Source organism: Dryas octopetala, chromosome 1 (genome assembly GCF_963921425.1).
Source record: "Dryas octopetala chromosome 1, drDryOcto1.1, whole genome shotgun sequence".
In the NCBI taxonomy this organism is placed as follows: Eukaryota; Viridiplantae; Streptophyta; class Magnoliopsida; order Rosales; family Rosaceae; genus Dryas; species Dryas octopetala.
In genome coordinates this window covers 15,574,521-15,599,618 of record NC_141366.1, presented here as the reverse complement: position 1 = coordinate 15,599,618, position 25,098 = coordinate 15,574,521, and the positions used below count along the sequence as shown (strand labels likewise).

Genomic DNA, 25,098 nt, shown 5'->3' with positions numbered 1-25,098 from the left:
ACTCTCATAAATAAAAATTAAAGATCTAAATTTTATTTGGTATAGAAGCTCTGATTACAGTTGGCCTTAAATGTTAGTAGTTTCTGCAGTGGTTGACAGATATGTGGCAGCTTGGTTAGCATGCATCTATAAACTTCGTAAGCTAAAACTGATATATTGTTCTGAGCTATATAATGCCTGTTACATGCAAATACATATCAGGTGAAAACTATGACAAAACAGGGAAGTACAGCACTGGGATTCTGCACTATCAAATATTCTGAGGTGGAATGCAGTTTTTGGTTTCCAATTGAATCAGACTCTTCATATTCCCTGTCAGTCATGCTAGCCATGCTCCCTGCAATTGTCCTGCAAACTATTACAGCCCTTTTTATCTTGTTCCCCCTTGTAATGGTAATGGTGTTTCCATTGAATTCCTCACTACTTGTACTCAATTGAATCCCATTCTTCAATCTATATTCTGTGTCAAAGTTTGATTGAATTATCCTGCAAACTCGACAAGTTGGAGCCTTACAAAGCTCAGAGACTCGCTTGGACTCTCCATTGCAACAGGCCATGGTTGTTCCATAGAACCTCAACAGCTCGTTTCCATCTACTGTGCTTCTCGGGTGCCTCATGTATCTTTCTTTGGCCATCATCTTTACCTTCTCCCTGTACTTCTCAAACTTTTCAAGCGTTTCTATAGAGTTTCTCACCCTCAGAACGCTTTTTATCCTGCTTGACGGCTTCAAAGGATTCATCGATGCTTTCTGGACGATCATCTCAATGATGTTCCTTGATTGGTCTCCAATGTCCAGCTCTGATCAAAGACAACAAGAATATGTACCTTAAAACAGTAATTCCAAGCATTTGTAGCAGATGGTTGTAGGTTTGTAGCTGTCCAGATAGGACTTTAATCACATGTAGCTTAAAACCACCAAATATTAATCAGATATTCACCATTTGGAAGAGATGTTGATAGTTTTAACCTTGAATTTCATATTTTATGTGTGATACAATGCAATATAGTCCTCATTGATGTAAAATGAGCCACCAAAGGGTACAGCAGATGCAACCCTTAGTTGGCCAATAAGGAGGTGCAGCTTTAAGACACCACATAAACCAGTGTAAGGCCTTGCAAGCCATTGCAGTTATATATGTTGACAGCCCAGATAAACAGTGCTGCTTGGATTCATAAAAATTCTATCTTTTTTTTTTTTTTTTTTTTTTTTTTTTTTTTTTTTTTTCCAGTCTACATGAATAATTCCTGAAAAAAAGAGAATAATATGTAGTATAATTTGATGCATGGAAAATAAAAATTGAGATGAAAAAGTTTCTAATTACTTGTCAATTGTCATATCCTTCTGAAAGAGGTTTGGATGTCAATAAAAAATGTATCTTGTCTCTTTTGACAGCATCTTCTGATATTGCACCTTGTAATAGGTTAACCACATCTTCATAATCTTTTAAATTACAAAAATTGAAATCTGTGTCCATCTACAACTGTACTATATGGACTTTTACAGGGAGTGAAGGTGAATTTGTATTATATCTCTCCCTCTACCTTCTAAAGTGGCTCCTGCAACATTGAACTTCTCTAGTTGCAGTGTATGCAGCAACTAACTGTTAAAAATTTAATTCAAAAGCCTTAAAGAACTTATATATGGTTATAAAGCAAAATGAGGAGCAAGACATTTACCATATAGCTGTGCTTGTGTGTAGCTTCCGCGATATATCAGTTCCTGGATTGGAGTCTCTCTGCCATGAACAAGCACAAGTTCAGCATCCAAATTTGTCTTCCCCGAAGTGTTGTTTCTTTTGCTACATCTTTGAACAGGCCGGCCAACTACATCTGCCAGTAACTTGTTTCCATTACACCTCACATTCTCCTTCAACGATGCCCACATTGCATGCATCTCTCTGTGAGTGAGTGAGTGAGTGAGTGAATGAGAGTGTCCCTGTGTGAATTCTGCTTCACTGCACTGTTATTTTATCCTTGCAAAGTTGCAGGTCTTTCAAGCTTGAATACAAACAAAACCACCCATAATATTCAAAGTTTTTTAACTGGTGTCTGATTGTATTTAGGATACTGTTATTGTTCCATCTATGTACTTATAAGGGATGTTGTGACTTGTCACATCTATTTTGGTAACTCTAGTCACCATCTTTTAGATTAACCACAGAAGGCAGGAGTTGAGCCACGTTTAGCACAGTAGAGGGCTGAGGCCAATCTTCCCAGTTTTAGATAACTACAATTTGTACCACAGAAGAAAAACTTGTTTTTCTGATCCTAACGAAGGGGGATTCAAATTTAAGATCTCTTCCATATTATGAAGATAAATATTACTAAACTAATAATTAGTCAGTAATTAATTAAGTTGAAACTGATACAATTTTTGCTGATGCATATTGATTATCATAATTAATTGATTATAATTACCTGAACTAATAAATTGGACACATTGTGTCACTTCTCACAAGTCACGAGTGTGATGGATCCAAATCCTCAATAAGAACAAGAACCAATCAACTTATAATTGCAGCATGACTAAATTAAACAAATAGATGTGTACATTGAGGGGGGCTGCTAGAACTTTGAAGAGGTGGAGTTTTGGGCCACAACGTGGCTGCATGGAGCTAAATTCCCCTCTAAGGCTCTAAGCAAAGACAAACTCGTGAATTAAAAAGACAAATTTGTGAATTTAAGGAGTTTTGTATTCTATATATACAAACCCATTTAAAGAACAAATTGGATACGTACTGTCAATGAGTAGTCCCTGAAAAGTTCCAAAACCCAATAACTCCACCTGCTGCTTCAGTTATACTACAAGCCAAGAAAGACAACCCATTGTGTGGTATGAATCTCTTCTAGTTTCTTCTGCTATAATGAGTTTTCATCTTGTTTTGTTCCTTTCTTATTTCCCACTCTCTTTTTTCTTTTCCATTGTAGGGTCCAGAAAAGTGACCCCAGTGGTACTTTGATCCATTTGATTCATAGGCTTGTAATGTGCTTGGTCAATGGGGAGGAGACCCTTCAGATATTATTTAGGATTTATAATATACTGAGAATTAAATAAAAGTTTTGAACAACAAAATTGTGAACATAAACACAAAATCATTGAAAGAGAGTCTGAACTCTTTTTGCAATCTGCATATATGACAATAAGGAGAGTAAAAAAAAAACCCCTTTCATTTTTGTATAGGAGTTAAGCTTATCAAGTTGCTTCACATGCACCCAGAACAAGTAGCTGCTGTTTTTTACCCCACACTGAAAACCATAGTAATGACATTTGTCCTTGTCTCCTTACAAAAGGAACAAATTGACAATTTCAGACCCTTCTACACAGTAAGGTTAAAAACCCATTTGGCCACAGTGAGCCACACTGGTTCAGCATTGAACCTCACTCTGGGACCATCATATTATAGAACACAAGACATGAAAATTCACACTGTCAAGCAAATTTAAGGCTCTAAACTCTAAAGTAGCAACACAATAAGTTGTTAAGTACTGTGTTTACTTTTAAAAGCCCATTAAAAAGGGTAAAAGAAACAAAATTTTCTTTAAAATATTGTACATTTTAAGCATTTGAATTACAACACATGCTGTCAGAGACTCAGAATATAATATCAGTAATAATTCATATTTGTACATAGTATTCCCTGACAAGTTAATGATACGGATAATACATTACTTGGACAGAGAAGGCATTTCGCAGCAGGCACCTAATAATACCACATCTTTGAATTAGACAAAGAAGAATAATGCATTTTCTTTTTCTTGAAATCGTGTTGCCCTTTTGACCTTCACCCATGCAAAAAGAAGGGGAAAAGCAGCTTATTTTTGTTGGCTTCATCGTAAGCAATTCTATGGACCTGTTAGTACTCTTCCCATGTTCTGTGGATAGGGGTAAGAGGAATGGTTTAAAGGTGGAATCTCAATGCTACGCGACTCACTTGGATTTTCTCTTGATCCATACTGATTCATGCCACTATTTAGAACACCATAGTACGTCGAAACAGGGTTAGCTTGAACAACCCTAAAATTGGAACTGTTGTGAGTTTGGCTTTCCAAAAGTTCAGAGTGCAGCTGCAGGTGCTCGTTGGATCTGTTTTCAGCAGCAGAGCTGATCCCGACTCCAAGATCAAGGCTTATGGTGTCACTTTCTTCTGATCTAATTCTCGATGGAACATTCACAGATGTTGGTCCTGAAGTGTCGTGGCTACTAGTCCTTGCAGTTGGGACATCATGGTTGTGTTTTCCCTCATATGTAGTTATAACAGCCTTTGGATCATGGGATGCCCTCTCCACATGTTTTCTAACGGGGCATCCAGCATTTGTGCACTTGTAATAGCTCCTGCAAAACATATGAGAATGATGAGAATACACATAACTTGTTTGGGAAACAAAATTGCCATTAACATGAGTAGAGCCAAGTGTAAGGCACACAGATGAAGGGTCAGTCATATATATACACACAAACTTGCAATTAGAAGAAGTACCTTATTATGAGTGCTTCTATTCTAACCCCCTTTTCTGCTCATCCCACCAGAATTTATGGGTAGTTTTCAAAAATTGGGGGTGTTGCGAGTTTTGTGTTAAAAAAATAGTGGTGGTTAGAAATAAAACCACTCCCTAGTTATCACAAGCAACATTGTGATTTCAAAATTATCAGGATACATTAAATTTATATGATAAAAAGACAAACTACTTAACTTTAAATAAGCACTGAACATAATGCTAGAATAATGAGGATACATTCTAAGGTCCAAAAACTTATAGGACAGTCAATAAAAGAAAGAGATCTAGAAAACATCTAGAATCTATTCTTTTATGCCTTGTGAGTTTGTTTAGGAAGCTTTCTAATAAGAATCAATGCAGTAAACATCATGCCACATTACCAATGTACCATTTACTGCAACAATCTGTATAACATTGTTCAAGACTCCTTTATGATTCACTTTCATAAGCAGGGTCTGCACAATTCTCTAATTTCTTAGATTAAACGTGGAAAGTGGCTAGGGGTGGTGACACAAGTATACATAAACCAGTCCTTAAACTAAATGATAGGAAATGCAACAGTATCTACAAAGAATTGTGCATAATTACCGACACCAAAACTTGATTTGATGCAAACAGTTACTTAACGGGGAACAAAATGAAATTAAAGTGACCTCAATTTCTGGCCACAGAAAGAGGAGGGGAGTGGAGTGCAAAAAGCCATTCTTACAAGATCAAACCAATTTATAATTCACAGACCATAATGGTAGCACACCACCAGATGTCATACCAGAGAGATTGGGCATTAATTATTTGTATGAATGTCGCCATTAGCTCGTAGCATTGTTTTCAGAATCATCCATTATCCATGAGAGACAAAAGTCAAATTATTTTACAAGTGTTCACAAAATTATCAAATAAGCACTGAAGCTACATGTTGAAACAGATGAAATCAGTAAGAACTATCATTGTGAACTGTCTGCATGATGATAAACCATACCTTGGATTAGGATTTCCCCTCACCACTTTCTGACCATATTTGCGCCAGCGGTATCCATCATCCAATATATCAACCTCACTCAGAGTTTGAACAACAACTCGCGGTTCCCTGATAGGCTTAACAATTGGTGTGACATCAATCCCACCAACATCCATCCTCCTGGTCAATAAAGTTTGACACTGTTAGTTAGGGAGCATGAGCAACACAAGAAAAACATAAAGCATTTCAATATTATACCTCCTTTTCGAGAATGGGTCATCATCATCAACCTCATCAGGTATCTTATTTGATAGTGAGCCTGTGCCTTCTACACTATCATCATTTCCTGTCACAGGAGACCTCTCAGGAGTACTATTTGGCTCATTGGTACTAGGCATTTGTCCATAGATGCTGGATGACTTGTCTATAAATTAGAGAAGAAAAAGAGAATTAGCAAGATGACAAAAGAACATTAGTTTATTTATAAAAAACTAAAAAATATTACTCTGATGCTCACCATCTCGGCCAGTCAAAGCTGAAGCCTTGTCAGATCTTTCTTCCTGGATAGCCATCATAGCACCAGTATTATATCGTCGACTAGGTTGAGGCTTAGGATGATCATGTGTACCCTTGTAGATAATCTCAGTTATCTGTCCATCATGTGATCGCTCAAATAGCTTCTTCACTTCACAATTAGGATGGGTACATTTGTAATAACTGCGAGGAAATTCACTTCCTTTAACATGTTTTTGTCCATATTTTCGCCAGTTATACCCATCATCAGAAGACATGACTGAAGGCCCACTTCCTTTATGATCGAATTGTGATGTTTGGACCCCAGGATTTGGATGTCCCCTCTGACTTAAGTCATCCGCATCACCTTCAGCAGGTGCACTAGATCCTGAAGCGACCATGTGAACAGATGCTGATAAGCTCAATTCATTTGAGGAGACTGCCATCTCACTTTTAACCAAAGCTGGCGACACAAGTGATTGAGACTGACCTTGGCCTTGGACTTGCCCAGGCTGCTCATTTCTGTGGTGATTATAATCTGTAGTAACCTTGAATAAATGAATAACATTAGGCAACCAGTACCTTAAAGCCAGTTTGGCACACTTTCAAATTTATAATGACTTAAATCAAGATATCACTCTTCTATAATTTAAAGGGAAAATATGAAGTCCATCTCAATAGGACGACTCATCTATCACCTCTCATTTTCATCCTTCTGCCAGTATCTTTAGAAAATGTTTCTTATCAAAAGAGAAATGCAGATAAACTTGATAGAGTATTATTTGACACAAGAAAATCAAATTCAGTACTCATCATCTAGTGCTTAGCCACACAAAGGAAGTATGCAAGGAATACCAGAAAGAGATCAAGTAAATACATAAGTTGCAGAACAGGAACTTATAAGGTTTTTTAGCATTACATATCCAATGATGTTGCAAGTTTGCCTAGTGTACAAAATAGGCCAAAGAAAAATCAGCTAAACTTTGGATCAATGCCACCATTTCTATCTCTCCATATATAAAACGTAGTGCTCAAGTATGCAGCTAACAAAATGATAATTGATCAATAATCCATAAAGAAACTACCATATTTGATCTGGCATGGGGCTTAAACTCAAAGCTTCCAGAATTTCTGTCGTCAGAGGTATTGAAATCAGAACAAACTGTGGTTGCTGTATATGTAGTCGAACTCACAGAGCCATACACCATTTGAGGCTTGAAAAAGGACCCAGTAGTTGGGGAAGGTTCTGCCTGCAAGACCAAAAAAAAAGTTAAAAGTCATAATCAGAAATTCCTGATCCAGAAGCCTTTTTATCGACCAGAGGTGGCAAGTGCAGAAAGAAAAAAAAAACCATAAAAGAACTAGAACAGAGAAAAAAACAGACTCTACAGGAAACTAAAGAAAACAGGAAAATGACAAGAAGATAGAGGCCCACGAGTTATCCATGCATGATCAAAGCCCTTAATATTTGAACAATCAAAATTTGGCAGTACTCTGACATACTCTTTAATATCTGTTCATTAACAGGAAACTCTGACAATCATTCAAGCATCCTTCTGAGTGGCATCACTTAACAGAGATGTAACTTGTCTATCCACCTTATACTACCACAATAACTCTAACAAGCTTAACCGTTACCAATACAAAGATGGGTAAGAGCAAAGTATTATATCAATTAGGCATAAAACTCAAGTTATTGTAATATGCTTTGAATAAGACAATCATATCTAATCACAATTAGCACAATGAAGGGCCATATCCTCTATAAAAACACATGTCAATCATAACTTTTCTCAGCACCTTGACCCACAACCTCTCTAATCCTTATTCTGCATACACAAATGGAAATGTTTTCGTCGTGCTTACATCCACTGCCACCATTTTAAAGAAAGACAAACAAAAGGCTAAACCCACCAACAAAGCACAAAAGAAGAAGAAAGATTCATTATGTGAAAAAACAACACTGACGATAGATAATAATAAAGAACAACACAAGTTCAAAGAGTTGTAAGCGAAAGCGCCATATTCCCAAAGCAATTGCTTTCGAACAATCTATACGGGCATAAAGAGAAAGAACCAATAGGCCAGTGCTAGCATTACATTACTCTAACACAACAACAAAGCATCAGAATCTTGGGGTCCCGTCATAAGCACCCATATATAAAATCTCACTGGTATATTAAAAAATCTAATATTCTCAGCAAACCCATTTATAAATTGCACTGTTTGCAACAAAACAAACGGAAATTGTAATCAGAATTTTCGAATTTTGCTGAAAGAAGGAGCATCCATTTAGCTCACTCATCATCAACATCACATCAATTATAAGTGTTAAAATTCCCCAGTATAGCATATAACACGAGGCAAAAGCTCAAGCCGTAAAATCCAGCTCCCCTACAAAGAGAAAATGCCTGAGAACAAGTTATTAAAAGATTAAAACTTTTTCGCTGCTAAGGTGTAGCTCAGGCAGTAGAATGACTTCAACACTTCAATTACTACCATTTCCTTTTTCTCAGCAACCAAACAAAGCCTTACATTTAACTCAAAGCAAACTTCAATTTAAAAGGAAAAAAAAGAAGAAGTTAAAAGATCATTTTTGCTACTGTTTATGTTCCCACACTTCACTAAGCAGAGCCAAACACAGCCTAAGATTCAAAAAGAGCATTTGCTTTTCCAATTCCTCACAGCAACCAAAAGCTTTGAGTAAAAAGAAAATTAGAGAAAGGAGGACCCAAAACGACGTCGGAGCTGACCTTCATGTTGGAGAGGAGGACGGGAGACTCGAGAAATGACGTCGGACTGAGGCCGGGAGGGATGGTGAGGCAGGGAGACCGCGAGATCGGGAGCTTGGCCGGGGACATGAGCTTGTACTTGGCCCCACCACCAGCAGAAGCAGAAAGGGCCGGGTCGGAGCTGGGAGGGAGTTCGGGTCGACCCGGATCGAGGTCATCGGACTCGGAGGGAGCTGAGGCTCGGTCGAGTGCGGAGGAGTCCATGGGATGTTTGGGTGGGTTTGGGGAGTCAAACTGTCAAAGGGGGGAGTGGGGTTCGTTCTTGTTGTTCAGAACGGGGGGAGAGGAGGGAAGGGCAAAATGGTCATTTCGGGTTGTGTTTGTTGTGTTTTGGAAGGTTTTGTTGTCAGAGGGTGACGTGGGTTGACTTGTTACATGGATCTGAATTTTTTCTCTGGGGACTCACTGAGCCACTGAAGAGTCCTGAGAGACGCATCAACTGAAATATGAGCTTTTTTTACACGGCAATGCTTGCTTGATTGCTTTTTACCAAAAAAAAAAATTCTTGCTTGATTGCTAATTTGCTAGTTGCTAGTTTGCTACATCTAAATATAAATCTATTTATCCAAATCCAATTCCATGATTCCATTGAGAGTAAATGAGGTGGTTTCAAGTTTGACTTTTAATTAAAAAAAATTAATTTTTAAAAGAAAATATTATGTAACAGATATATAAACTTGTTTCTTTAATCATCACGTGTCAGAAGCTCATCACTTGTCCCGTGTTAGACATACATTTCTTTATGAAGATATTTCATTTAATAGGTGTATAGTTTGTCTCTCTAATCATCACGTGTCAAAAGCTCATATCCCGTCACATGTTAAACATACATTTCTTTATGAAGAAAGTTTATGGACCGAGTATATACTTTTGTCTCTCTAATCATTATGTGTCAGAAACTCTTATCGCATCACATGTTAGACATACATTTCTTTAAGAAGATTTTTAGGCAAACATTGAATTAGTTAAGATTAACCGCAAAATATATACACACCAGAAAAATCAAATTTAATAGGTGACATCACATATAATAAGAAAAACAAATGGAAGATGAGAAATCATGTGACTTACCTAAACCTAGCAACGAATTGTATTATGCGGGTTGTTAAGTTAATGGGTGAACACGACATGAGTTGTTAAGCCAACGAGTGAAAAAAATGTCAACGCGAACACAACACGAAAATTAATAGGTGAATACAACAAGACACGTTTGACTTGTTAAGAAAAAATACATTTTCCCAACAAAACAAATACTTAAATTAAATACATTTTATTACATAAAGTATGGCTTTTTTTTTTTAGTCCAAAACGAAAAAGCCTATGATCGGGCGACCCACCTGCAAAAACACGATTACAGGCCGATCCACTTCAATGAGTCGAGCACTCGGTACTTTTACTAAGCACTCGTTACTATTCATCAAGAGCTCGGCAATTACCACTGTGCAATAATAACTATTTAAATTGCATAAACACTTGTATTATATTGTTACTAATTGCCACTATGCCACAGTGGCAATTTGCCCAATTAAAAAAAAAAAAACATGACGAGCGCTTGGCTCCAAAACACATAACAAAATATAACGTAGACTTTATTTGTATAAAATAGACATATTTATCATTGCAATATTTTAAGTGGGTTTAGTTATCATTAAAAGTCCAAAAATAGGCTTTAAAATCATTATCTGTAAATTTATAGTTTAAACATTACACATAATAAATAGCTAAAAAAATGTGTAAATTAAAATGATCAATATCATAAGAAAATATAAATAAAATATATTTATTTCTTAATGAGTCGAGTTTGCGGGTTAACACGAAAATGATATGAAAAATTAACAAGCCACTAACGGGCCATATGATTTGAACACGACACGAGAAGCATTATCCCGAACACTAATTTTTTTTTTTGTGTCGTGTTAACGGATGAGTTGGATATTACCAGCTCTAGATTACCTTATGTATTTTGAGATAAAAACAAGGATGAAAATTAATTGTAGGCCCACTCACAAAATTGAAGTGGAGAATGTAATAGCCTAATAGGAAAGATTCAAATAGGCAGAAGTACCATCTACTCATCCACAAAGAGTAATGATTCTCCCCTTCCATTAATCAAGGCCTAATGATTTTTCTTCCTCACTAATCAGGGCCTAATGATATTTGATGTTCTTTTAATTTTCCAACAAGTACTAACTAGTAATATCAATAATGCTACAAGATCTTTTTTATATGTTGTAAGTATGAAATACTGATTTTTCTATCAGGTAAATAAATATGTAATACCTCTATTTTTTTTTTTTTGGGTAAAATAATACCTTTATATTTCTATAAAGGAAATTTTAAAAACTAGTTACAATTTGTTCTCTTCAAAGGCTCGTGGGGATTCGAACACTTCTCGATGTGATCTCGAACATTACTCCAGAGTTAGATTTTTAAATTCTAAAACAAATGATTAAAAGTCATTAATCAAAACAAAAACAAAAAAGTTAGTTTTCAAAATTTTTCATATAAACATATTTTGAGTTTTAATCTTTACATTTGTTAGGCTCATACCCATGTTTTGAGTTTCTTGTTGTCCTCTTTTTTTCTTTCCTAGTTTGGGAAAAAATACAAGTGGAGTAGCAGAGTGAACCAAGATCCCAGTCCTACTTTTTAATTAAGAGTCAAGTGAAGTTTCTGCTTCATTTTAACAAGTCATTAAATTAGGCTTGAAACTCAAGTAAGATGAAAACACTTTCTTGGGTGGTTTATGGTGAACATGATTGGTCAGGCCAAGCATGAATAATTAATAACTCAACCCTAACCCTATGTGTACTGAAACTGACTTCATTGAATTGTTTCTACAGGATATATGGTCTTAAAGGAGGCAATCCAGAAGCTGTCCCTGTGTCTCGAACCATTGAAGTAAATAGTAGTTATAACAACAACAATGCAGTTCATGGACCACTATGCTTCGCTTTCCAAACAGCCTGCCTAAATCATTGATTAGTTAGGTGTTTTCATTTACTTTTAACCAAACAATGTAGGGAGAGGAAAATTAGAAATTTAGAATGCAAAACCCTGGATATGTGGGTAAATGCTCGCAACCATTAGAGCTACGGTTTTAAACATTCACTACTTCCGGCAACATAATTAAAAATGGTCATTCTAAAGCCTCTGGGCAGGTATTAAGGTGATGAGAAAAATGAGTTCGATTTAAGATAAGCTCATGAGTTCAATTTCATCGCAATGTGCCAAAACAAAGACCATTCTCATCCATCACTGTAGGAACGGGCATTTTAAGCACAATATAAGAGCATCAAGTTAAAATATAATAGCATGATCATGGAATTAAACTTTCAGTGGAGATTGATGTTGCCACACATTATGTCGGTATAAATAAACACAAATGTGCTTAGAAACATTCATGATGCAGAAGAATACACAGCCAGAAACAAATACAGAAGGAGAATACACATCATGACCGGACCCTAAATGAAGCTTCCTTCAACCAAAAGCCATACAAGCTATACAAGTCCAATGGGTCAAATTGAATCAATACCAGACACAGGTAGAGTGGAACAGCAATATATTGACTACATGAAGAAAATGAAAAGCTCCAAGCCTCCAATGGACCAATGCAGCCGCAACCAAAACAAAAATTTATGGAAGGAAATGAGGAAAGAAACAAGGTTCCTGGGAGAAATCTTAACTTTTCCTCCCGAATGTTTTTGGCTATTAAAACATAAACCACTTGTACCCATTTAATACCCGATAACAGAACGACTCCATGAGGAGTTGAACTAAAGCCCTCCATATCATAAAGGGAGGAGCTATGCCACTAGGCTACAAGGCAATTGGTGAAGAAAAGATCCATCCAGAGATGGATGTAACACAAAAACAAAAAACAGCCCCTTTTCTAAGGCATCAAGGGGATTTAGGCTTTCATCGAGCAGTGTGTGCTATTGAAGAGGAGCAAAGAGTTTCTATCTGCTCCAAAAGAGGACTAGATGTGATCAAAACAAGCCCCTCCAAGAAATAGACAAAAAACATTATGTACTATTTTTAAAATGCAAAAAGGAAAAAATAGAAAACAAAAGCAATTACTTGTTTACCGACACTACTTTGCTCCACTACAAGTACGATTTTTTTTGTTTTTTAATATAGGAAACAGACTTATATTATACAGTGGATAAGATATCCACCAAACTTAAAATCTAAAAGCTTAAAACAAAGAACTATAGCAGCTACATGTCAAATACAACAGTTACACAGAGCAGAAACCATCAAGACTCCAAAACACTACAGCCCTCCACTCAGACATAATGACATAAAAAGAATAGCCTCTAAACTCTGAAGAAAATGAAGCCCATAGGGATGCCCAAAATCAGACTCTCTTCCACAAATTTTCCCACTCTTCCCCCTTAACATCATCAAATATCATTCTATTAATTTCTTTCCATCCGCTACATGTACAATGATCAACCTCAACTCTGGGTACATCTGCGTACATCTGAAATGCTATTTTAGGAGGACTCTAAAATGGCTAAACAAGAGGATTCCTTTCCCTTTTTATGAAAAATGCTATTAAGGGAAAAAAATGGATCAAAAAGTCCTAAAAATAGACTCTTTTCACAAGAAATAGAATGATATTATTCTCTTAAACTCTGAAGAAAATGAAGCCCATAGGGATGCACAAAACCAAACTCTCTCCCACAAATTTTCCAACTTTTCCCCCTTAACATCATCAAATATCATTCTATTTCTTTCCATAGGAGATCCAGGGTACATCTGTTTGCCCTGTCAAATGGCAATTCGGCGAGGAGGAACCTAAAATGGCTAAACAAGAGGATTTCTTTCCCTTTTTATGAAAAATGCTATGAAGGGAAAAAGTGGATCAAAAGGTCCTAAAAATACTCTTTTCACCAGAATTAGTGCTCAACAAAAATGATAACAAGCTATACTATTATCCTGCTGATTACTTTTCAAAAGACCCAAAAAAAAAGTTAATGGATGACTCAAACTTCTGGGCAGGAAAAAAATTTGTCAAGTAATTAGACATGTGACACCATACATGCAATCACAGATCTTAATTACTAAGTCGAGTTGCTGTACTACAATCATAGTGATCAAAAAAGCAGACTTTGCTTTTCTGATAACCAGCATTGCGAAAAAACGCAAAAGGCATCATACCATCCAAAAGTATACTATCAACGAAACAAAGAGTAGCAAGCACTACTGAGGATAGTAAGACGGCTGGTATTCATGGGGTACACCATATCCACCATAGACAGTTGGCCTGTTATAATAGCCTGATGGCACATACTGTTCGAATGAGTATAAATGGGTACTAGCAGGGCCTGGATTCCCAGGAAAACTCATCTGGCCTCCCACAAAACCATACTGCCCAGCTGATGAACCCGCATAGGGGGCAATTGGAGGAGCAGAGCCCGACATGACATAGGGTACAGCTGCAGAGCTCCCATATGGAGCAGGGCAATCTGGCAACAAACCTGCTGCACTGACACTATTTGAGACTGCTGCAGAGCCAACTGGAGCAGTCATTCGAGGACGCTTGTTTCCATATTGCTGCTGCTTCTGTTTCTTTAGCTGCTGCTTTGCCGTCTGCTGTTTCTGTTGCTGTTGTACAGGCTTGGCAGCAGGAGCTGCTGCATGGTGTTTTCTGTCTGCCTTCTCCTTCTCCAACTTCTCAATTTCCTTTTCAAGTAAAGCTGGTGGATACTGCGATTCGAGCTTGAGGTCTTCTATAACTTTAATTACTGATTTCAAAGCACCGGTTTCTTTAGCTGTGGCCTCATTCTGCACAGAAACTTAATGAATCTATGCACAGACAAACCTTTAGCTATTAGGTTACTTATAAAAGAATGTGAAGTTACCAATGACTTGCGAGAGTTATTTCCTTCCTCACAAACTTTCTTAGCGAGCTTCTTAGACTCCTTCACATAGTCTTTTAAGAGGGGAACTGGTGGGAACTTATCTGTCAGATCAAATTCAGAAATGAATTTGACAGCCAAAAGTTGTTTGCCCTTACTCACAAGTTTCTGAATCAGATCTGCAAACACAACATAACATTTTACAATTAAAATCGGAATCTACCCTAAAGCCCCATTTGTTTGATCAGAATGCTAGAAATGGGAATAGGAATTGTATTCCCTTTCCTAACTGTCTAAGTATGGAATGGTTTTGCAATTTCCATTCCAGCTTTTGGAATACGTCAGGAAGAGGCTAAGAAATCATTTACATTCCCATTCTAACGTTTGGTATTCTAATGTTTCTACAGCTTATTCATAGAGGCTTCACTTCTGAAAATTCAGGAAGTCTTATGTATTAAATTGGCCTCTGTAACCAAAGGCAAAGTTCAACTTTATATACTAAGAGACTCAAGTTTGTATATTATATTCATGATGAACAGTAATAACATTCTTCCCCTGAATAACAACCCATATTCCAACCACAGTTAACAACTCTTTTTTTTTTTTTTTTGGCCCGGTAACCACAATTAACAACTTAAAAACTAGTACCATTACGAATCCTCGGACCGAAACATCAAAGAACCTCATGTTATATTAAAGTCATGCATATTATAAAGATCAGAAATAGAACCATTAAAAGACAAGGCTTCTTACAAAAATCGAAAGATATACCAAATGTAATCCATCAGCTATGACTATCAACATTTTGATAACACTAAATATGAATTAGCACCCAACGTAGATTACATAGACATCAAATTGACATATAACGGTTTCCACTAAAATAGAATTCTACCTGCAATCTTATCGCCCAAATCGATTTTCCGGCACAACTCTATAGCTTGCCTGTACCGTGCAATAATAACAAAATGGTCAATAAGCTCATCCATGTTGAATTCAGACTGCAACCCATAAGCTGTCACCAAATGCAAGAATCCCAATGCCTCAAATGGGTTCTCACCGTCCATACTCACCTTCCCTTTCCAATCAAACGCCAACTTCTTCGCTCTTTCTCTCATTTCCAATCCTACATTTGGTGAAATTCCCATTAACACTTCCAACAACAGCACACAACTTCTCCTCACGCCAAACAATTCCGGGTCCTTATCACCCTTATTCGTCGCATTCCCGCTATAAAACCCCTCCATTGCATTGAGAACCATCACCGGAGGGTCCGGCGCATGCGGTATAGCCCCCAGGAGCTCGGCCCGGATTGTGTTCCGGTTAGTTTTAGTGTCATTCATATAATTCCTCAACCCAATTGCATCCATTTTCTCACAAAATGCCACCAACTCAGGCCGAGGAGGCACTGTATCCGACTCACCATTTGTGCTCAGCTCAGCCATGCTCCGGGCAGGTGGGTCTAATGAAGAAGAAGGGTCTTTCGCTATCTGGGTCGACGAAATTGATGAAGAAGGCGGATCCTTTGGTATCTGGTTTGGTGTTTTGGGGTCGTTTGCCATCTGGGTCAATGTGACTGATGATAAAGTTGGGTCTTTTGCTATCTGGGTCGGTAAATTCGACGAAACAGAAGGGTCTTCCGGGATCTGACATGATGAAGAAGAAGGGTCTTGTGATTTCTGAGAAGGTAGGTTTGATGAAGATGGGTCTTGGGATATCTGGGAAGATGGGTTTGGGGATTGGGACTCGAGGGTCTGGAGGAGTTGGAGTTTTTGGTTAAGGGAGTTGTGGAGGGAGGTGAAGTGGGAATCAAGGTCGGACCAGGTGAGAGAGAAGGAAGAGAGGACGTCGGAGTTGGCTTGAAGCTCGTCGAAGGCCTTCTTTAAGTTCTCTTTCTTTGCGTCTATCAGTTCCATGGCCGCTGATATTGTTTCCACTGTCGTAACCATTTTTTCATGAACATGAAATTTGAGGTGGTAGGCCAAAACCCCCAATTGCGAAAATCCCTAAACATGAAAAAAGGAAAAAACAACCGAAAAGAAATTCTAAATACACTAGCCTAATTTTCTCAGTTGACCGGTTGACCCTCATACTTTTGCAATTCCTCTTTTACCTTTCAAAAATATTTAATAAAAAAAGTGCTTATGTTTTCTTCGATGTCCTATTTTTACACAGTTACACTTAAACATTAAATTTGAAAAAAAATATAAAAATATTTTTCTCACCTCTTATTATTTCTATAATATCCTTTAATATACTAATTCAAACATTTACCTACCAAACGGTCTTCTCATCTCCCTTAAATATCATTTCACCATTAACTCAAACACTACATGCAGCATCTCTAGCTATAATAACGGCTAGAACTCATGGATCTTCTTTACAACAATAGAGTAACAAATAGAAAGACTCTTAGAGAGCAAAGGAACTCTAAAGATTAATATAAGGACTCGGCTTTATAATATAATCATATATTTTTAGTGGTGTTTTCTATTTTGAACTAAAAGTCTCTTAGTTAAATAAGGAAATAAAAGTTTAAAAGAGAATAGAAACAGAGTGAGTGTTTGAATAAGAACTGAAAATTTTTATTGCATATATGAGTACTTATACAAGAGTATGGAAAATACAGGGAGGTTGAGAGAGGTTGAGAACTAGCACTTAGATTTCTGATTGCCTATTTTTTCTTATGAAAACGTAAAAGTAACAATGAAAGCCTCCTGCCTTTATACAGGTTAATGCATACTAAATTACAAATTTTGAATTTCTGATGTGCATGTGAAAGTATGTTGCTTGTGAACTTCTATTGCATCAGTTTTGCATGTGATGTCTGATGTTGCATGTGTGGTTCTTATCGATCTATTTGTGAAGCATGCATCTGATGTCTTTGGTTGCTGTTGTCTTTCTTTTTTTGGTTTTCTATTGTTGTTGCTTTGGTCTTCATGTGATGGTGTATATGTAGGAGTAAACAACCAAAATGGTAGAAGTGGTATTAAGGCTACAAATGTCTCTATCAGTGGACTTATTTTGTAATACCTTTGCTGCAGGGGTATTTTCCCAAGAAAATAACAATTACATTTCCGAAAGATAAGCATACAAACATGTATTTTTATTGAAAAAAAATCACACAAATCAGACTTTTCTTTTATACAAAAATTATTTGGTGATGTTGTGGTTGCATTTATATGAAGGCTATATTCAAGTAATGATGAGATGACCATTAAGAAATATGTTTAAGATAAAAATACTATTGAGATGTAACTTAAAAATTACATAAAAGTGAGATAGCAAGGAACAAATATCAAATTTTGCTAGTCAGGAAAGACGTAATGAGCCTTACCTTTTCAAATGCATATTCATACCAAGTTACCAACAAAAGACAATTAAACAAATAAACAGACAATGCAAATATAATATAACTTACTTGTTACAATTTGAGTCTTGTGAGATTCATAATCGAGTAGAAGAATGAGTCATGTGTCTTAGTGAAGATGAAAATTGCATGTCTGAGTGAAGAAGTCGCGTGTCTGAAGAGTGAAGAGGAAAATCGAGTGTTGAGTTTATAATATGAAACTACATATAACTACTACTACTATTTTTTTTTTTCAAACAAATGAGGTGGGTTGTAAACTTGTAATACTACAGTATTTTGCGATTCATTTGTAAGAACTACAGTATTTCGCGATTCATTTGTAAATATACTTTAATTCTCTATGTAAACCATTAACAGACTTAAATTAAACCTTTTGAAGTCTACATACACTTGGAAGTTATTTCAGAAAACTTCAATTTTTTTGGTGTGGGTGTGTAGGCCTATATTTTTTGGTTTCCTTTAGTCTTAAAATAACTTAATTATTTTAAGATAATAGTAAATAAAAGCAACGCATGTATTTGGATATGATTTTGAACTCGACAGAAATGTATTATCTTTTTGACACTCATATTGAAGTTAATTATCTGGAGGTAAAATAAAAAACCGTGAAGCAATGGAGAGCAACAGAGATGGGCTAGGTGGAGGTGGAGGGGGAAGGGAGGTGTGAGAGTCCTGGCAATTAGAAAAAAAAAAAAAAAAAAAAAAAAGGGAGGGTGGGCAACCGTTGAAATTAATTTGCATATTTAGAAAGAAAAAATCTCAAATTCATCGTGAGCCTTAGGATTTAATGTCGGACACTTGGTCTTTTTTAGTTAAAACTTTAGATAGGTTAGCAGATGATTGGGTTAGAACTTAGAAGAGAAGCTAAATGCCTAAACCCTTACTAAAATTTTTTATTCATCCACATTTTGGAAAAGGGTTTTGGTTGAGCTTTTCCATTCACTAAAATTGAATTAAGTTAACAATTGAATTGTAATAGAAAAATAAGGTGGGTAAACATAAAATTCTATTTATACACCATTGTCAACTGAAATAGTAAAGTAGCATTTTGCTAGAGGTGGTAATTTATGTCAGTAGGTCGTGTTCGTGTCATGTCATTTTGTATTTGTGTAAAATATAATTCAACCTGTTAAGAGAAAGGATCTAAACCAGATAAGGTACTGGAACTGACAAGTAGCAAGACCAAGCCCTCAATCTGTTGGATGGTTCAACCTTAACCCAATATGTTTATATTTGTGTCGTGTTCAGGTTGACCTATAGAGCCATATATTTTGTGATATAAAAAACATAATTTCTTATTTTTAAACAAAAACTATCATTTATGCCTTACTTATAAAACAATATATAATCTATTTAATTATCACTACAAGAAAAATGTCAATAGATATCACCCATTTTATATCAGATTTTAATGTAACTGATATTATAAAAATTATAATATCAGATAATTTTTTTACTGATTTCTAAACTTTATTAGATATCACATGATTTTTTTCAACTGATATATAATATTGTCATTTTTCTAAGAACTTATAAAGACATCAGTATAAATTGTTAACTGATATCTTAAAACAACACTTATAATTTTTTTATCCTTACACTGATATGTAATGTGTTTTATCTGACTTAAATTTTTTTGTCCTACTCCCAAGTCCCAACACTTAGACATATACAGAATATACTAAAAATTAAAAACCTAGGTCGATCTATCTCTCAGCTCACTTCGATCTCGATCTGTCTCTCGATCTCTCGCAAATTCCATCTCGCAAAAACTGTCTCAGCTCATCAGTGTCACACACTCATCGTCGGAGTCGCCGTCGCCGTCGCCACTCCAGGCCCAGACTTCATTGTGAGTTCGTCTGTCTCTCTCAGTACTCTCACTTCTCTGTCACTCTCACTTCTCTGTCTCTCTCTCACCCTCTGACTCTTAGCCTCTCCATTCACAGACGTCAAAGAACAACCTGACCAGTCGCACCCCAGCCTCTCTCTTGCCATCGCCGCCACCGCTTGAAGATCCTTTCGACAGGTGAAGTATGATTTTGATTATATCTTCACTATTTTGAACCCTAGGTCATATAAAAGCACAGGAACATAAACACATGTACACACATGGAAATACAATTGTTTACATCTGAATATTTATTTAGGAAAAAAATTAGAAAATCTGAAGTCCAATATGGATTTTGAGATCTAAGATATGAGCAGCTTTCTCTGTATTTGTATGTGGTTGCAAAGGATAATTGATTTATGAATTAGCGGGTTATATTGTCATGTTGTGACTTAGGGTGGATTACACGTGCTTTATGTTTGGTTGCTGAGAGAATGTAAGAAAAGGTAAGAGTTTTTAGTTTTGATTTACCCTTGGGAAGAAAATGAAAACAAAAAAAGGATTTTGGATCTCTTTCTGGGTGCTTAGAAGTTATTAGAATGATGGGTTTCTTTTTATAGTTGCTTTGCTTCAGAAAAAATGAGTTTTAGTTATTTTGCTTCTGTCCAATGAAAAGCTCATACTGACTAATCAAAATACTTAAATTTTGTTGGCTTTAGTTTCTGCTGTGCAAGGGTACACTTCAAGGTTGAAATATAGCCAAACCCACGTCCAGTTCCCATTGAAAAGTTATAAAGGTAATTTTCAATTTTGGTGCTTTGTAGAATGATTTTTTTTTTTGGCCACCATCAGGAGATTGATTTGTAAGATATACAGTTGGTGAAAAGAATAAATACCCACGTCCAGTTCCCATTGAAAAGTTATAAAGGTAATTTTCAATTTTGGTGCTTTGTAGAATGATTTTTTTTTTGGGCCACCATCAGAAGATTGATTTGTAAGATATACAGTTGGTGAAAAGAATAAATCTTTCCATTTCTTTAATACTTTCTATTTGAAATTTCTCAAGGATTATTTTCGTCTTATAATTGAGTTTAGTGAGAGTTACTATGATAGTTGATTATAGAATCAAATTTTATTTTTCAGTACAAAGAGCCTAAAACACAGTTAGGGTCATCAGATTAAACTATGAGGTCTAAGTAAATACATCTAAGTAAATACTCATACTGTAACTTTTTCTTTTAAGATGTTTTCTTTAATTTTCTGGAAGTTCAATGTAATCCACGTTGAAAGATAATACCAGAAGTAGCATAATGCATTGTATTCATCTTTTCTTTGTGCTTGCAATTTTTGAAAGTTAGTACATATTACTTTTAAGATATCTCTTAAAAAAAAACCATTAGTCTTCTACTAGCTGAACTATACTCCTATTTCACTTTTTCATATTTCATGTTTTAAATTGACTTATTTTGCCAAGTTATCATACTTTTTTGTTAACTAAGATGAAACACAAGTTATCATTTTCACTCATTTTGCTTCGCATGTATTTGGTGTTTATGCTTTTACAAGTACAATAAATGGGTTATAAAAAAGGAAATTTATGGGTTATAACAAGAAAATGTTGCATGTATATTTGTGCAGGAGCATCATTTACTGGCTAAACCAATGCATTTGACATAATTTTAAGTTTAAAAAGGAAGTTTCAATGGCCAAGAAATCTGTACCACAACCAAAACAAAGGCTAACAAAACTGTCAGTCTACCTTTACATACCCAATATAATTGGTAAGTATTTCTATGCTTGACATGTGTTTTGTTTACATGTTCTTGAAAGCATGTTACTTTAATACTACATTGCAAACTTAACTGAAAGTATATTTTCTTTTTCTGAAATGATTTTATGCTTACTGGGAATGCAGGCTACATAAGGATTCTTATGAACTGTTTTGCCTTTGCCCAATGCTTCTCCAACAAACAGCTTTTCTCCGTTCTCTATTTTTTCAGGTGAGAATTAATGCTTTTCTGGAATTCATTTATGTTGTGTTTGGATTTCTGGATTTAGAGGAAGAGTTTTGGATTGAATTATCAATGTAAATTGTTCAATAAGATTTTAAAAGTATTAGTTCATTTATTTACTTTTTGTATGTTGATGAAATCCATATGTGAATTTGAATATTTGAAATGGGTAGATTGAATTTCAAATACTGAAGACAAATAGGTTATTTCAATTTCACCTTGAAATCACTAATGTAGAGCAATTTTCAACCCACAACAAAAATGGTCAAAACTCTCTTTTTATGCTTTCTTCCCTAAACATTTGATGCAAACACAATTTAAACTAAATAGTCAAGTCTAAATCTTTCCTTTCAAAACTGCAATCCAAATGCAACATTAGTGTTTAAGCCATCTTGTTCAATTCGTCTGTGTTGGGTATAATATGATTAAATTTGCTGTTCCAGCTTTGTCTGTGATGGCATAGATGGTTGGTGTGCTCGCAAATTCAATCAAGGTATGGGATTTTGTGTAGTTTGCAATGTTGTTTTTGATTGGAAGGATTGTGTAGTTTGCAATGTTGTTTTTGATTGGAAGGATTGTGTAGTTTGTGCATATATACATTAGCACAAACAAATTGTTGCACTTTTGCACTTTTGAGTGCATGGTTAGTATATTGTATCAAGATGATTATCACTAACAGTATCCACTCAGTACACACTTATCAAGATCATTTTGACTTCACCAACTCATTTGCCTTTCAGTTCTATAGGGGCTACATTTCTTGACCCTGATTTGCACTTTCTCACTGTACATGGTGCGGTTGACTTGAATTATCTTCATATTATACTGTTATACAGAGCTAGACAATACAGTTTTATATTCGACTATTAGATCTCTATACAGAAATTTAACCATCAGTGTCTCCTTATTTTAGAGATTGCAGTATATTACGGATAGGAGATTTCTTATTCTAGTGAACCTTAAAATAGTTACATTACTGAAGTGCTGTCTTTTTTTCTGTGGCCTGATTGACTGTAAGGAAGAGTTTTTTTGTTGGCATGTGTGATTAAGTTATCTTATTGCATATTATGAGCAGAAATTGGTAATTGATCATAAGCAAACCCTTAAAATGTTGCATTCGATTAAGCTTTTTCCCCCTTCCTGGTTCAGTTTCGACCTTTGGAGCTGTTTTGGACATGGTAACAGACAGGTGATCTTTGATCTCTCTCTCTCTCTCTCTCTCTCTCTCTTTCAGACACACACACACACACATGCACAAGAAAATAGAAACATGTACTAATTTCAGGTATTGCTTAAATGATTTCTTATTTATATTGACCATATTGATTAACATGTCTTGTATCTCAGGATAAGCACTGCTTGTCTCTTGGTCATTCTTTCACAAGTATATAGGTAAAACATTTTATTTATTGTCTACTTGTTGCTGTATCCATGTATGCATGTTTATATTAGCTTTTGGTGGGATGTCAATGCAGGCCTGGCTTGGTTTTCCTCTCATTGCTTGCCTTAGATATTGGCAGCCACTGGCTTCAGATGTACAGGTAATGTTCTTATATATTTTATTAGCTTAATCTATTGGACGAATTTATTTTATTTGATCCATTAAATATATTATGCTTACACTTCAATACATTTATTTGCAGTACTTTCCTGTTAGGCAAGGCTAGTCACAAAGATGTGAAAGACAGCACTAATTGGCTTTTTAAAGCATACTATGGGAATCGAATGTTTATGGCTTATTGTTGTGTGGCATGTGAGGTAATTGTAACATGGTTTGTCTATCTACCTATAGAAATTTTTCAATAGGTGTAGTTCCTGCTCTTAACTTGATTCGATTGTTTACTCTGCAGGTGCTTTATATAATTCTATTTCTTCTTGCAAAGAACGAAACTGATAATTTGATTGATGTAAGTGCTGCAGTTTTTCTTGGATGTAAAGAGGGTATTCCCAGATTATTTTGGTTTCTGAATTTTTCCTTCTTTCAGGTTTTCATGGATCTTGCAAATCATATTACACCTCTTTCTGTTCTTGTTGGTTTGAGTTTATTTGGATGGGCTGTCAAGCAAGCGGTTAATTTGATACAGGTAATGAATAGTGCTTTGCCTTTTGGACAAACTCAGGGCTATTCAATTTGTCTGAAAATGAAGAATTTCTCTTATGGATGTTTGCAAATAGTTGAGATTCCCCTAAAATATATTGATTAACGTATTAACATTATTAGCATTTTAATTTCCTGAAGTTAACCATTCTGCACATACATCCTCCATTTACATCACAAAAAGTTTTCTAATTAAACAAGTGAACTAAGTATTTACCGACAAGTTAATTGGTAGGTGGTGTGCATTTTGCCTTTTTTGTGGATAGAAGAAAGCTGTCGTGCATGCTCATTTTTTGTAAAGCATGGAAGAAGATTGAAGATTTGGTGCTTTTAATTAGATCATACATGCTGCCATGACTATTTTGTAAAGGATGGCAGAATTGAAGATAGAACTAGCTAGCTAGCTAGACATAGTGCTGATTTGCAGATTAATTAGGCTAGGTGCTGTCATGTTATTTTGTACATGTGGGCAGCGTTTGGTACATTGTTTTGGTTTTGTAAAGGTCTTAACAAGCAGGGTTTAGGCAATATTGCCTTAGTTATTAGGCTGGTGGCATGGTATGTTTAGACCTCTACAAAACAAAAAATATATATATGGTTATCTTGTTGGATATTTGTATTGTTATTGGTGATTATGTACATGTAGGCAGCTTTGAATATTGTTATTGGTGATTATTGAAATATATGGAATGAGAATGCATGGAAGATTTTATGGCTGCACAAATTTATGTACAGGCTCAAATTTATGTATTCATATCATTTTTTAGGTGAAAAAAAACTGATATAGCAAGTTGTATTCCAATTTTCTTTTGTGAAATCGACATACTAAACGATATCAGTTTTAGACTAATAATTGATATTTTATAACGCTTTGATATCAGATTCTTTCTCAGATCTGATATAAAAACAATATTTAGATATCAGAACCTATTCCATACCTGATATTGATATCAAGATTATATATATCAGATTCTACTATAGACCTGATATTGATACTATAGTTTTATATCATATTCTACCTCAAACCTGATATTGATATCGAGTTATATGTCAGTATTAGTATCCAATACGATATCTATTGACCAATCCTGTTGGTACTTGGATTTTATAGATATCAGAAATAATATCAAATTGGATATCCATTTTGTATTTAGGATAT

The 25,098-nt window shown here is 35.5% G+C and overlaps 4 protein-coding genes across 4 annotated transcripts; 1 reads left to right on the top strand and 3 right to left on the bottom strand.

The window, feature by feature from the left end:
- Window positions 1-138: 138 nt before the first annotated feature.
- LOC147298430 (uncharacterized) lies at window positions 139-2,042 on the bottom strand. Its single transcript, XM_086229553.1, has 2 exons — window positions 1,679-2,042; window positions 139-799 (listed from the first exon to the last, which is right to left on the bottom strand). The coding sequence occupies exons 1-2, from the start codon at window positions 1,893-1,895 to the stop codon at window positions 198-200; spliced, it is 819 nt and encodes a 272-aa protein (XP_086085679.1). The 5' UTR covers window positions 1,896-2,042; the 3' UTR covers window positions 139-197.
- Window positions 2,043-3,475: 1,433 nt separating this feature from the next.
- WRKY20 (WRKY family transcription factor family protein) lies at window positions 3,476-9,048 on the bottom strand. The gene is made up of 6 exons (XM_086244653.1): window positions 8,723-9,048; window positions 7,055-7,219; window positions 5,974-6,517; window positions 5,715-5,880; window positions 5,478-5,636; window positions 3,476-4,334 (listed from the first exon to the last, which is right to left on the bottom strand). The coding sequence occupies exons 1-6, from the start codon at window positions 8,963-8,965 to the stop codon at window positions 3,845-3,847; spliced, it is 1,767 nt and encodes a 588-aa protein (XP_086100779.1). The 5' UTR covers window positions 8,966-9,048; the 3' UTR covers window positions 3,476-3,844.
- A 4,760-nt stretch (window positions 9,049-13,808) lies between these two features.
- On the bottom strand, window positions 13,809-16,632 carry FRL1 (FRIGIDA like 1). The gene is made up of 3 exons (XM_086243577.1): window positions 15,527-16,632; window positions 14,635-14,810; window positions 13,809-14,557 (listed from the first exon to the last, which is right to left on the bottom strand). The coding sequence occupies exons 1-3, from the start codon at window positions 16,578-16,580 to the stop codon at window positions 13,973-13,975; spliced, it is 1,815 nt and encodes a 604-aa protein (XP_086099703.1). The 5' UTR covers window positions 16,581-16,632; the 3' UTR covers window positions 13,809-13,972.
- A 3,658-nt stretch (window positions 16,633-20,290) lies between these two features.
- LOC147298427 (putative CDP-diacylglycerol--inositol 3-phosphatidyltransferase 2) lies at window positions 20,291-24,045 on the top strand. The gene is made up of 11 exons (XM_086251321.1): window positions 20,291-20,335; window positions 20,549-20,626; window positions 21,468-21,610; window positions 21,745-21,829; window positions 22,285-22,334; window positions 22,991-23,030; window positions 23,189-23,233; window positions 23,317-23,382; window positions 23,485-23,599; window positions 23,692-23,748; window positions 23,827-24,045. The coding sequence occupies exons 3-11, from the start codon at window positions 21,532-21,534 to the stop codon at window positions 24,043-24,045; spliced, it is 756 nt and encodes a 251-aa protein (XP_086107447.1). The 5' UTR covers window positions 20,291-20,335; window positions 20,549-20,626; window positions 21,468-21,531.
- Window positions 24,046-25,098: the final 1,053 nt, after the last annotated feature.